Genomic DNA, 14,647 nt, shown 5'->3' with positions numbered 1-14,647 from the left:
CACATGTCAGTAGGAGAGCTACTTGATGGACAACTCACCACCCGGAAGCTCACGCCCTACTTGGGGGCACCCAAAAGAAATGAAATGTTATATTAACATCTTCAAAAGGCGAAAGGGACCTATGAGACCAATCTGTTACAAAAGAGAGAGAGGGCTGAATTTGTCACTTTGTGAGTAGATTTTTAGGTTTACAGCTTTAATGGAAAGCTTGCCTTCTCCCTTGTCTCATGTAACGCGATGATTCAGCTCTCGTGCATCTCTCCTCCCCTGCACATATGGTAATACCCCAGTAGTTGGGCTCCTTAGATGACTATGTACAGTCTTGTGGGTTTTATGCTTGTTTGCCAAGGCAAGAGCCTTCTGAATAGGAACCGGATTAGCTAATTGCTAATCCCCCACAAGTATGCACAGTTTCATCGTGATAGATTGCGAAACAGTAGAGTTTTCTCACGTGAAAACTCGTCCAAATCAGAGAGGGGAAGTGCACCATTGCGTGCAAGAGCTCTTGAGACACTTATAAAAGTGTTTGCTCCGCTCAAAATGATCCAAAACAGAGAATTTCAGTTTGCTGCGTTTATTTGCAGGTTTAGGGTTTCACACCTAATCTGCAAGATATGGAAGCTTTGGGGAAGCCTTGGGGTGGTTATACAGGAGTTTGGGCACCTGTTAGTGACCAAAACAAGAAATTAGAGTATGATGAAATTTACGTACAGCTGACCGGAAAGCTTCTAAAATGCAAGGGAATTCATCCTAGACTTGTACTTTTGACCTACAGAGATTTTGGCGCCGTTATGTTACCGAAATTGGGTCGAGAACCTGCAATTTCAGCCCTTGACAGGTTTGAACAGCCGGTGGGAGTTTGGTCTAAGTGTTCAGATCGTTTGTTTTCAATTGAATAAAGAAATAGCGAATGGGGGACCGCTCTTTAGGGCCTATAGGGTGTCGGTCTTTGTGTGCGCATTGACAATCGAGTCGTTGGACGCATGTGTGTTCTCTCTTCTTCTTAATCCTCTGTGTGAAATTATTAAGTAATTGAATTAGTACCGCCCCTCCACTGTCTACTGGCTGGTTTCAAGTGAAGTGAGTAGGAATGTCGTGGTTGTTGTCCAGGCCGAGGGTGGTAGTCTTTCATTTCCTGCTTGGAGAAGCAATGAAGTTAAAATTGCATGTTTTCAAGAGTATGCTTAATCTGGTTGTGTATTCTTTCATTCTTGGTCCTCTATGTCTGAAGAATCTCATTGTAGTGATGTGAGTAGGAATGTCGTGGTTGTTGTCCAGGCTGAGGGTGGTAGTCTTTCATTTCCTGCTTGGAGAAGCAATGAAGTTAAGGTTGCATGTTTTCAAGAGTATGCTTAATCTGGTTGTGTATTCTGGTCCTCTATGTTTGAAGAATCTCATTGTAGTCTATAATCTTTGGTAGGTTTTGAGAAATTTCTCTTTTGTGTTTTGTTGTATCATTTTGAAGTTTAGAATTAAGTCTTTGTGCCGACTCGTCCTTGATGTGGTTGAATGTATAGTTGAGTTCTTATGCTCGTCTGTTTTGTCAAAGTCAATTTTAAAGTAGGTTTTGGTTTGTTTTGATTTTTCAACAATACCCAATATTAAAATAGTCTTGCTTCATTATCTTCTCCTTTATAGGTTTTTGAAATTGTGTGCTTGATTTCTATATTTTATGCAATTGTTTTGCCCCTTTTGTTTGGACTTTTTGGACCTTATGACCCTATGAAAGTAGTTATATAATTTTTCTGTCAATAAGCCTACTGCAATGTACAAACTTATGAATGTTGGCTTACTGAGAGTAGAATTTTGTTTAGAAATATTTCACAAACTTTTACCATTTTGATCTTGTACATAGGTAGTGGGTCTATCAAGCCTGCCCTTGAATCCAGCTCGGCGTACACTGCTTGTATTTCTGCAGACAGCGGTACCGTATCTGGCTGAAAGAGTCAGGTGCATTTTGAAGCCAACTTGAGCAACTTTTTTTCCCAAGCAAGCAGCATAGATACCACCATTTTCCTATTTTACCTGCAATGGGCTGACATCTCGCTGATATTCCTGCAGACGAAAGATCTCGCAAGCAAGCCAGCAATCTATTGTGCTTCAGTTATCAGATGCAGATGTTCCTTCGGCAGAAGTATCTGATAGCAGTGTGATTCCTGCATGGCATTTTCTTAGTGTGAAGCAGCGGTTACAAAGATTATGGCTACAAGTTCTTCAGCATTGGCCTGCGGTATATTTTCAGAATGTTCCTGGGGGTTTTCCCAAGAAAGGTTATGTTCCATGTGAATGATGTTTTGCATTGAATCAATGTTTACATAAAGTCTGGTTTTTGTAAGCAGGTGCTTCCATCTGTTAAAGAAGGCTTGGTACTGTTATCTAGGGCCAACTTAATGCTTTTCTATTTTAAAGGTTTGTTATACCTTGTTTGCTTGATGACTTATGGATATGAACCAAAATGACAGGCACAGAATTGCTCTTTGTTCTGCCTGGGTCAAAAAATTTGGAACTACCTTCATGTTCGATTGGCCCATGCAGGTGTATATTATGATGTTGCAAAACGTGTTGCAGGAGTTCAATATGCATTATTGATGAAACCACCCCAGCAAAAAACCAGGTGTGTTTCCAGAATGTATTTGAAATGTGAAGAAAGAGAGAGCACATTGTTGGTGAGAATTTGTCAATCAGCATGTGGTGCCATTGTGTAGCTTATGAAGATTTTATCCAGTGTCATACTTCTTGCTCTTATACTTCTATTTCAAATCTTGCGCATTTGATCTGTTATTGGAGTATGGATCCACCAGAAGGGCAGATTCTGGATGCATCATCAGGGGTGTGTCATAGAACATTGTAGATGGAATACCCGTTGAGCCATCCTTGAAATACTCCCTGTGCATCGTTTCATACAAATGACAAGAGCATCGTGACGGGCTAGTTCACCTGGAGTGAATACTTCTGATGCGTCACATAGGATGCATGACTAAGAGCGTTTAGAGGTATTCGACCATCTAGAACGAGCATCTCTGATGTGTCACAGGATGGCTGACATAGAGCATCCTTAAGAATCTGTTCATTAGATTCGGCAAGTAAGATTTTATGTCGTGAGCATTTCTGGAGGGTCACAAGGTGGGTGATGGAAGCATTGGACATGAACGTCTCATGGTTTGAGTAGATTAAGTAAGCGTTGTGAGCTAAAGGTCAAGCACATGAATGAAAATGGGTTTCAGAAAGCTTTTCAGAAAAGCAAGTTGCTTTTCCATTGCTTTTCGAGAAAGCAGGTGTTTTGTTGCGAAGGAGTATACTTCAGCATTGCATTTGTGCATGAGATTGCATCCATTTCTCGATTCGTATGTCACATGTGTGCGGCATAAGTTCATCTTACAAATTTTTAATGAGTTATGCACTCATAAAAAGCAACTGGCTGCCCACTTTAGAAGGTGGGTAGCCACTGACCATTAAAGTCAGCTCAAAATCTGGGCGTCCCATTTTATAGATGAATAAAGCACTCTCTCTCTGCCCCCCCACTAGTGGTTGAGGCGCTCCCCAGATCTGTCTCCTTCATACACCGCATATGGGAACTTCCCAGAGACAGATACGCCCGCCTTGCACTTGAGTCCTCTCGACAGTTAGCCATGCAGGGAGATACATCATGTTGGTATGGGGAGATGACATCATGGTTCCAAGCGCATGGGTTCAGTATAGACAGATAGCCCCCTTTCCAGTACTCATTGGACGCACCCTCCATGACTCTTACACAGTCCGAGATCACCAGGCTCATCCGCCAGGAATTGACTCAGCTAGACACCAGGAGGACATGGATACAGCCAGCACTTGAGCTGGGCACGAAGATGGCTTTCTACAGAGCTGTTATTTACAAGTGTGCACCAAGTCATGTGCAAATTATAATGGGTACCCAAAAGCAAGTCCCAACGTAAAACCAACCACAACAACAAAACCCACGGTTGCAATGACGTCATTTTGTCCATACAATCCTGCTTTTTTGTGCCAAAAATCATACATTGATTGTGGGGTGGTCCGGGTGGCTTTAGTCGGTCATGTTGTTCCCTAGTCGGTTATGTCATGTTTATCAGAAAATGATGATGTGGTGTGCCCAACTGGAAGGAGCTGGCCGAGAGGACACGAAGAATTGAACCCAAAAGGTCTGGTCGAGGGTCCTAAATAGAAGGGGTTAGAGTTTTTGAATAAAAATCTAACCCTACTAACTTGTGAAGAGTGGATGAGCTGCCTAAACCCTACAAAGTCCAAAGCATATGTTAGAATTAGGGTTGCAGAGAAAGGCACACAGCTCGGAGAAGACGAAGGAAGCTCAAGGCACACAATAGAGAGTGTGTTTCTTAGTGTGCAATGGAAAGATGGATAGCCCTAGAGTGATGGGCGTATATACAATGCTCGGGGGAAAAAACCTCCTAAAGAGGGAAAATACGCCCCGGCGGTCCTAGTGTGTTCACACACATCACTACCACATGTATATGGTAACAAATCCCCCTGCAGTGATGCGGTGAACGAGAGCCGGCACATGAGTAAAGGAAAGTGCCATGCCCCGAGGACATGATCAGTCCACAAAGGGGAGTAAGCCCAAAGCTTTGCGGAAAGCTTCAAGCTTCTCACGAGACAATGCCTTCGTGAAAAGATCTGCAAGGTTGTCCCGTGTTGGCACATAAGCCAACCTAGTCTCTCTTGCTGAGAGCCTCTCCCTGACATAGTGGTAATGCACCTCAATGTGCTTTGTGCGAGCATGAAAAATTGGGTTCCTTGCAAGTGCCAATGCGCTTTGACTGTCAGTGAAGATAGTGTTGGCAGTGTCCTGTCCAACACCCAAATCAGCCATAAGGCGTCTGAGCCATACACACTCAACCGTAGCTGTGAAGACTGCCTTGTACTCAGCCTCACAACTCGAAGTGGCCACAGTAGGTTTCTTCTTGCTCAACCATGATATACATGAACTGCCAAGCATGAAACAAAAACCAGTTGTGGACACTCGCGTGTCAAAACAACCAGCCCAATCTGAGTTCGAAAAAGCATGTAAGTCTGGCGGCAATGAACCCCCCTTGGGATAAAACAAGCCAAGATGTAAAGTGCCACTAAGGGAGCGGAAAATCCTCTTGACAGCCTGCCAATGCTTAGACCCTGGGCTATGCATAAATCTGTTGACCTGTGAGACTGCAAACCGAATATCTGGCCTTGTGTTGCATACGTAAATGAGGCAGCCAAGAGCAGTTTGGTAAAGAGTGACATCAGCAAGATCGCCTGCATCATGTAGACTCAACTTCAAACCTGTTTCCATGGGAGTGGCAATAGTTTTGCAATCCTCAAGTCCAAACTTACATAGCAATGTCTCTATGTAACTTTCCTGACACAAGGCAATTCCACCATTACACTGCTTAAACTGTATTCCCAAATATGATGCAACAACCCCAAATCTTTCGTCTTGAAAGTAGCATGCAAATCAGCCTTAAATTCTGCAATATGTCTCTCATTTGGTCCAGTGATCAGCAAGTCATCTACATAAAGAACCACAATGAAAAGTACATCACCCTCACGCTTTACATACAATGTTCTTTGTGTTGGACTCTTACGAAAGCCTCGTTTGACCAAATGAGTGTTCGCTTTCTCATACCAAGTACGAGGAGATTGCTTCAACTCATACAAAGCCTTCTTACATCTGCACACTTTGTCCTCTTGTCCTTTTATGACAAAACCGCGAGGCTGCGTTACATAAACTTCCTTAAATATGTCACCATTCAAGAAAGCAGTAACAATGTCTGATTGATGTACATCCCAATCAAAATGAGCTGCCAATGCACATAGAAAACGCACAGTAGTCATACGACAGTGGGCGCAAAAGTCTCTTCATAATCTATGCCTTTTTGCTGTGCATAATCCTTTGCAACAAGTCGAGCCTTATGGCGATCATTCTCACCATCCGGCTTGCGTTTTAACTTGTAAATCCACTTCGTACCAATGGCCTTTTTGCCAGGAGGCAAATCGCATGAAGTCCATGTGTCATTTTTTATAAGTGCATCGTATTCTGATTGCATGGAAGCCATTTAATTTTCTGAATTATGTTCTTTATCAAAAGAAAGAGGCTCCTCGATATCATGTAAGCTAGACACAGCCAAAGCATTTTGATGCATAAGATGCATTGCGAGAGCCTGAACGAGTACGACTAGACAAAGTTGCATCCAATTTACTGTCACGCAAAGTGTGCACCAGCCATTTTGGCATACCTCTAGCCTTCTCATATTCAGCCCTTTCTTCATCAAGTACATCATGTACATCTGCATCAGTAATAGGCTGATCTGTATCATTTTTGAAAACCCTCATAGGCTGTACATTTGCCTCATTGGAACTTACATTCGTATTTCCACCACTGAAAAGAGGCAACAAAGTGTCATAAATGTGCTGTGAGCTTACATTACTGTCTGTAGTACATGACAGCAAGGGCTGAACAGAATCTTCCACAAACACTACATCCCGTGAAACCAGAATACGTTTTGTTTGCGGATGATACAACCTGTAACCTTTGCTTTCAACACTATAACCAACAAAAATACATTTGACAGCCTTATCATTCAATTTTCTGCGCTGTGTTTGTGGCACCAAAGCATATGCCAAACAGCCAAAAACACACATGTGCTCAATAGAAGGCTTTCTACCATGCCATGCTTCATATGGAGTAATAGACTGCAAAGCTTTTGTAGGACACCTGTTTAGTACATAAGTGGCAGACATGATGGCCTCAAGCAAAAAAGAATGCGTCAAAGCTTGACTTTTGACCATACATCGTGCCATTTCCGTAAGTGACTTGTTTTTCCTTTCAGCAACACCATTTTGCTGAGGTGTATAAGGCACTGTACATTGGTGTTTTATCCCACGACTAGCCAGAAATGCATTGAATTCATGAGACATATACTCCCCCCCTCGATCGGAACGGAGGGTGCCCATAGTACATTTCGAGACATTTTCAGCCATAGCCAGAAATAGTTTGAAGCACATAAAAACTTAGGACTTCGCTTTAAGCGGAAATACCCATGAGTGCTTGGAGTAATCATCAATGAAAGTCACAAAGTAAAGGTAATTGCCCAAGGACGGAGTTTGCATGGGCTCACAAACATCACTATGCACAAGCTGCAACTTGCATGTGGCCCAAACTGACCCATCCTTTGGAAACTTTGAACGCTACATCTTTACCCAAAATACAGCCTTCAGAAACATGTTTGACAGGTGCTTCAAGAGGCGGCAAAGAAGCAACCATATCTGATATGTGCAAATGCAGCAAACTGACAAAATTGAGATGACCAAAACGTGCATGCCAAAGTTTTGCATTTGAAATAGCCCTTGAATTTGCAACTGCATTTGCAAAATTTTGTCCACACTTGTCATACAAAGTGAGCTTATACAGCCCACGGCACAAAAGTCCAGATGCAACGATTTCATCACCAAAACTGAGATCATGAACTGTACATCTGTCATCCACAAATTTGACTACAAGTCCAAGTCTAGTAAGTGCAGATACAGACAAAAGATTCTTGTTGATCCCAGGTACATAAAGTGCATCAATAAGTGTGAAAGAACTACCTCTAGCAGCAGTAAGCACAATCTTTCCAACTCCCTGAACCGGATAAGAGGCATTGTTGGCTCAAGTGACTGAATTCCCATGAGGTACAGACTCCAGAGAGGTGAACAATTCACGATGTGAGGTAATGTGCTTTGTAGCACCACTCTCGAAATACCACACTTGTGTGAATCTGCTGCAACTAACAAGCATGCATCATGGACAGCAGGATTGTAAGTGCACTCTACGCTAAAAGCCCATTCTACATCAACATCAGCAACACAGTCTCCTTTCATAGAAGACTCAACAATGGCTACATTTGTAGTGGAACCACCCTCTTTCTTGTTAGCCTCTTTGGCCTTCAACTTAGGACACGACTTGATCAAGTGATCATTAGCTTTACAATAATGGCAACGCATTTCCTTTTTGCCCTTATCACCAGAATTCCAGACGAATTGTTGCCAGCAGAAGCATTAAGAACATAATTTTTTCCACTCGCAGCAGAACCATAAGAAGTGGCTGTATGGCTGTTACCACCCTTTCTCTGAGAAGCAATAAAAGCCTGTTCAATTGCACGCTGCTTAGTCCTATATTTTCTAGAAAGTGACTCTTGCAACAGCATTGTGCATAATGCATCAAACTTGACAACTTCAAGATTTCCTTGGGTCATAAGTCTCCAAGTACTAGCAAAAGTCTGGTAAGAATCTGGTAAGGCATCAAGAACAGTCTGCACAAGCGAAATGTCTGAAATGACTTCACTTGCAAAAATAAGTTGCTCATTGATATCCTTGACACTAGCAATTAAAGTGTCTATATCATCTTCCTCATGCATAATCTTCGACTCCAGCTCTTTACGCAGCAAAGCAATTTTAGCCTCATTACGACTTGCATAAAGACCAACCAAAATATTTTGCAGATTTTGCTGAACGGATGTGAGGAATAATGGTGCGCTTCATAGACAACGCAATCAATGCATGAGCCTGCGCATCCTTTACATCCGAACGAGCTTGTTGTGCCGTAGGCAAAACAACTCTAATAGCAGCAATCCTTGCAGCAAGACCTGCAACATCCTCAACATCGCCTGTATGCTTAGAACCAAGACGTACATCAATGCCCTGCATAATATTCCAGACGCCCTTTGACACAAGAACATGTTGCATCATGTAAGCCCACATAGGGTAATTGTCCCCATCCAATCTGTCCTCAACAGCAAACATCTTGAACACATCTGTGTTGTTGTCAACCATGGTAAATGTTGCACCTGATGTGAAAACTGCTCGAAAAGAGGAGAAACAAAGCGGAAACAACATGTGCTATACAACACAAACCGTAGAAGACTGTAAGACACCTGTTATACAGAAAATGGCACTGACAGAAATTCTACACAAAATGACGAAATAGCCTGCCTGTAGTGGAAACAGAGGTCGAAATGAGTCCAAATCAAAAATCTGAACAGACTAAGCTCTATGAGCTTACTCGAAATTTTTGTTGACCCGCGAACGCTTGCCAAACCTCACTGTAATCGAAGAAAGTGACAGGCGTGTGTTGGAGCAACTGGCGACTAAGCCCGAGAGGACGTAACCTGCTCTAATACCAATTGTTGGAATTAGGGTTGCAGAGAAACGCGCACAGCTTGGAGAAGACGAAGGAAGCTCAAGGCACACAATAGAGAGTGTGTTTCTTAGTGTGCAATGGAAAGATGGATAGCCCTAGAGTGATGGGCGTATATACAATGCTCGGGGGAAAAAACCTCCTAAAGAGGGAAAAAATGCCCCGGCGGCCCTAGTGTGTTCACACACATCACTACCACATATATATGGTAACAGCATAGAAAAAAGTGGCGAGCTAGCTGAAAATCTTGAAAACTGCGAGCTACTGCTCACATGGCAAGACTGTATGGAATCTTTGCGTTTTGCACTGACATATGTTGACGTGGCAATGTTGTATGGCAGGCCGATCTTGCGCAAGCTTTTGGGACCAAGTGCTTTTGGTTGACAGCTTTTGCGGCTCTCAGTTTGGGCATATGTCATCTCTCTCTCTCTCTCTCTCTCTCTCTCTCTCTCTCTCTCTCTCTCTCTCTCTCTCTCTCTCTCTCTCTCTCTCTCTCTCTCTCTCTATATATATATATATTCAAGTTCAGTTCAGTTATTTGCAGCTTATGCTCGTGTGCTGCTATTGATTTCTCGCTTGGAGTGTCCAAGCATGTAATAGTGGTATCAGTGTCACAAAGTGATGACGTGGCGGACAGCAAAAACCCTAATTTTTGTCAGAAACCCTAAAATTCCTGCAAACCCTAATTTTTGCTAAAAACCCTAAATTTCGGAAATCGCGGAGGCGGATTATTAAATTTTTTTTGGAAAATGATGAGCGACGCGAATTTTGCTTTTGTTTTTTTTTATAAAAAAAAGAGAAAAGACTCTCTAAGAGAGAGAGAGAATTGATGCTTTTGATTTTAAAAGCTTTTGGGGCTCTGCTTTTGGGCATCCCTTGTAACCTTTAAATTAGTGGTGAGGGCCTCACTTCTCAGGGCATTTGGACGCAGAGTCTGAGAGTGAAACCCTAACCACTCTCTTGTACTTTGATGATTGATTAATATAAAAAGAAATACCGAAAGGGGCGCCAGTCTTTGGGGCCAATATCTCTAGGCACGGAACTCCGCCGGGCCAGTGCAAATCTATTGTGATCTGTGAATTGTTTTGAAGTGGTTATTTGGTGCTGTCGCGGTTGATTCTTGACTTGGAGTGTCCAAGTCTGTTACATATCAGAGTCCAGAACAATTCTTCTTCTAGAGAAGATCCCATCCTTTTGGTAGCACACTTGGGTTCTCGTGGAGAATCCGACAGAGATGACACCCCTTTGATAGCTAGTCTGCGGGGAGATGAAGGAAATCTAAATCCAAGCAAGGGAGCAGAGGAAATCAATGGAGATTTTGACAAATTTTGGGTAGGGGATCTCGATAGAAGGGAATACAAACTTCAACTACAAGTTGACACATGCATGAAAAGATTGATCGAGTACTCCAAGGACCAAAAATATTACCCGCTTGACGAGGTTCACTCTAGACGGCAAGAGGCCGCCAATTCTCCCTTCAAGTCGGTAATGAAGAAGAAAGAAAAGCCAAGTGGGGGTGTAGAAAAGGCAGAAAATATACTCGGAGACAGTTTGACAAAGCTCTTGAAACGAAGAAAAACCAGCCGAAGAAAAGCTTAAAGCATTCTTGGAAGAAGAGGAAATCGACTTTCAAGGTGGTGAGCAGATCCAAGAAGCATGTTCGTTTCGAGGATGACCCAAAATTTTCTTCGTCATCAGTGAGTTTCGCCAGTTTGTCTTCCTCTAGTTCTGTGCGGAAGCAACGAAGAAAAGTAAGAAAAGCAGATTCTTGAAAAATTCTAGAAGGAGCAGCTCAGAGGAGGAGACCTTGTCCTCGTCTATAGTTCAAGCGTGTGAAAACAAACAAGAAGACCAAGGAGTGTAAGAATGGGGTCAAGTAGTCAAGTTTGACGCGTTTTCAGGCTACCTGGACACCCATCAAGCCCTTGAATTCATACCAACAATTTGGCATCGCCTTTGTCGGAGGAGGTTTCTTGAAACGCTCCAAGGAACGAAGGGCAGCGTGTTACTTGAAAGGAAACGGTGGTCTACTCTGTTGTTGCACAGAGAAGCACCTAAGAAGTGGGTAAAATGCAAGAGAGTTTTCACTTTTGTCTGGTTAACAGAAGAATATGAAGAAGATGTCATCACGGCTTGGCATCATCTGAGAATGAATAAGGAAGACACTTTGGATGAGTATTGCCAAAGCTTTTGGGATACCTATTTGCCAGTGTCCTTGTTTGGGAAGATCACTTTGAAGGACCAGATTGAGCAAAAGACTATCCTATGAACAAGCCAGTGTCCACCTCAATGGGACAAGTCTTCCAAGGAAAAGAAAAAGCCAAGGGAACCGGATGATAGTTCATCAGAGAATTCCAAGGAAGCAAAGGAATCAGCTTATAATTCATGAGAGAGTTCCGAAGAAGCAAGTTCATCAGAGATTTCCGAAGATTCAGATTGAGGTGTTAGTGGATAGTGGAGCCCAGCAAGGCTACCAACAAGTCAGAGGGCACAAGAAAAGAACAGAAAGGTAAGCTAGGTCCACAGATAATTTGGTCAAGGACACTCTTTTTGGCTCTCAATGCAAAGTGGATGGGGGAAGAGAACCTTGCTGATTCTCTTCAGCTTTCAGCTGTACCTTGAGGCTTTTGGATTATTACCAGTGTCATTCCAAAAGTTACCAATGAATCAACAAGTTGAATCTTGATTGGTGTGGGTTGCACAAGAGGGGAGCCACTCTACTTCTTTGTCAGAGATTGCCTAGATTGAATGAAGTCACTAATTTTTGCTTGAAATTTTAGGGATACCGACATGCTGACAGTATTTTGCGGAATGACTTTATGAAAATGTGTACATTGAATTAGAAATTTCCTAGATCAAACATGCTCTTTCATGTGTGTATTGCTAGAGTATGTGATGGAAAGACGAAATATCTGCAGCATTTTATCCAATGAATGATTTGAACTTAGTGCATCTAGACGCGGGACATACAGCCATGTCCACATGACAGACTGGAAACTTATGTAGCAGGTTATGTGATATGGAGAGTTTAAGGGCGCTAGGATTAAATTTGCGACTACTTACAGACATTTAAACACAACTGCAAAGAAGAAAAGAAGCTCTATGCATCAGATCATGTTTTGGGGTGTGTGTGTGTGTTTTGGGGGGGGGGGGGGGGGGGGGGGGGGGGGGGGGGTCAAAGTTTCGGGCAATGTTCTTGACACGTTCCTTTAAAACCCTTATTATGTGCAGGTACCATATGCTTGGAGTGTTCTTATTGATACAGCTATGCATCACTGGCAGCAACTGGTTTCGACAAAATGTCGTTTCTCTGTTAGCAAACTCATTGCAACCACACTCGGAGGATCGTATCTTCTTGCATTCAGGCTAGTTGCACACCTCTATTTTCAACTACCAAGCAGAGTACTTGTGCAAGCTCAGAGTTTTATGCTTCTCGAATCTCCAGTGACAAACTATCATAAACTGTGTTTCAGGTAGGCAAGGTGTACAGATTCTTGATGAAGACAAGAATGCCATCAGTAATGCTTATTGGCTGTCAAAATCTGACTCTGCAAGTGCAAGCATCATTTCTCCAGAGGTATCGAGCAATCGTGAGTTTAGATCGATTTAGACATTGGCAGTTTCTCAGCTTGCCTGAAATTTGTCATCATTGTTTTCTAATGCTTTGCTGGTGGCTGTTTAGAGTATGAGGGTTGAAGTGAAGTGTACACTTTGTTTGGGTCCCATGAAATGGCCAACAGCTACTCCCTGCGGTCATGTATTCTGCTGGTAAGTGCACTCATTAGCATTCAGAAAATGCATGGAGATATGCCTGGTCTGAGCACTTGCTTAAGGAAGCACAGTGACATGAGTATATGTTTATCATTTATTTGAATTAATTTACACATGTTTTGGCCAATTAAGGCTTATCAGAGGCACAGAGACAGAGGTTTGTTTTCTCCCATGCACCCCAAATGTCATTTGGTTGACACATGCTCCCCTTTTGGTCTTTAGCAAGGTTCCATGTTAGTCTTAACATTTTATGTAATGCAGGGATTGTGTTGCTGAATGCTGCAACCAGAAACCTGAATGCCCCTTGTGCCGCTCACATATGACACATTGTGATTTGGTTCCAATCTATAATGCTCATTTCTAACCAACTCTCAAAAATGTCTTCATTGGAATCGCCCAAGTTACATTGTCCATACATTCTTTATGTCCCCTGGTTTGCTGCAGAGTCCTTGGAAGGGGTTCTTTAAAGGTCATTCTTACAATGCTCAATTCTACCCTTAACAATACACTCATTTTTTCCTTTGAAGAAAGAGCTTACAAAGCAACCATTAGGCACTTGGTTACCTCATGTACCCAAAATTGTAAAATACGACTTCGTCAGATTAGAATCAGATGCAGTAACCTGCTGTGTTGGGTATTATGCTGTCACTCCTCTAATGTATTGTAAAGCAAACCACGATAAGTTGTGACTCTACAAGAGTTGGCTTTGTATAAGATGCGATGTATGAGCTGGCACGTGGCCTGCTCGCCCTCATCAAAATTTTGATTGCCATGTAAAGGATTTCTATCGGTGTACCACTTGTTTGTATGTGTGTGTGCGTGTGTGTGTGACGTTTGACGGGTAAAAATGTCTGGACCGCAACATGCAGGAGCTTGCAGGCACTGCGACCCAGTACTTTTCGGCATTGTTTGCAGCGCAAATTGATGATGTTTTGGATGTCGTCAAAGCTCGCCTGGAGCTTCTCCAATTTGTGTGTCCAATTATTTCTGATGCTGATACTTCAGCTTTGGAGGCCCCTTTTACAAAAGAAGAGCTGAATACTGCTATGCGATCAATGGGCAAATGGAAAGCACCTGGCTGGGATGGTCTGACGCTAGAATTTTTCCACACCTTCTGGCTAGAACAACGGCTTCTTTTTATGTTTAGTAAGGTATGGGAGGACAGATCTATTCCCTACTCTTGGAAACAAGGTGTGGTCAAGCTTTTTCCCAAGAAGCAGTTATGTGAATCATTTGCCGATTGGCGTCCTATCACCCTAATGCCTGTTATTTACAAACTGGTTGCTAAAATGCTGGCAAATAAGAATGGCATTCACCCAGCACAATATGGTCTTAGACAGATGAATGATAATCTGGCAAACGTATACATCGGCATGGAGTATGCTAAGTATACAAAGCATGATGTTTTAGTGCTGCAAGTTGACATTGCAAAAGCCTTCGACACAGTCAGTTGGGGTTACATTGCTATGACCATGGCTTGTTTAGGCTTTGGTGAAAGGTTGCAGTGGGCGGTCTATTGGTTGTATCAGGATAGTTATGCTTCGCTGATTCTTGATTCCAAGCTTACTCAGCGTTGGGAGTTACCAAGATCGCTTAGACAAGGATGTCCATTAAGTGCATTACTTTATTGCGGTGGCCACACATCCCTTGCTGCTGTATTTGGATAATGTAATGCGAACTAGGGAACTTCAG

General features: G+C 42.7%; 1 protein-coding gene across 2 annotated transcripts in view; it reads left to right on the top strand.

Annotated features, from left to right (window-relative positions):
- The window catches only part of LOC147421514 (peroxisome biogenesis factor 10-like), a 55,865-nt gene extending 42,115 nt beyond the window's left edge, over positions 1 to 13,750 (top strand). The window contains exons 5-12 of one of the 2 annotated variants that reach the window (XR_015186865.1): positions 1,856 to 1,950; positions 2,062 to 2,230; positions 2,340 to 2,409; positions 2,536 to 2,614; positions 12,416 to 12,549; positions 12,658 to 12,774; positions 12,867 to 12,952; positions 13,217 to 13,750. Coding sequence is in view for 1 of the 2 variants with exons in the window: in XM_086503739.1 (XP_086359865.1) it covers positions 1,856 to 1,950; positions 2,062 to 2,230; positions 2,340 to 2,409; positions 2,536 to 2,614; positions 12,416 to 12,549; positions 12,658 to 12,761; positions 12,867 to 12,952; positions 13,217 to 13,319 (840 nt within the window). In the remaining variant the exon portion in view is untranslated. The remainder of the gene's footprint in view (positions 1 to 1,855; positions 1,951 to 2,061; positions 2,231 to 2,339; positions 2,410 to 2,535; positions 2,615 to 12,415; positions 12,550 to 12,657; positions 12,775 to 12,866; positions 12,953 to 13,216) is intronic. The other variant, XM_086503739.1, reaches the window with a different exon arrangement.
- The last annotated feature ends 897 nt before the right edge of the window (positions 13,751 to 14,647 follow it).

Source organism: Adiantum capillus-veneris, chromosome 27 (assembly GCF_014529385.1).
Source record: "Adiantum capillus-veneris isolate H3 chromosome 27, ASM1452938v2, whole genome shotgun sequence".
Classification (NCBI taxonomy): domain Eukaryota; kingdom Viridiplantae; phylum Streptophyta; class Polypodiopsida; order Polypodiales; family Pteridaceae; genus Adiantum; species Adiantum capillus-veneris.
Note: the sequence above shows the minus strand (reverse complement) of the source record. Positions and strands in the feature narration are given on the sequence as shown.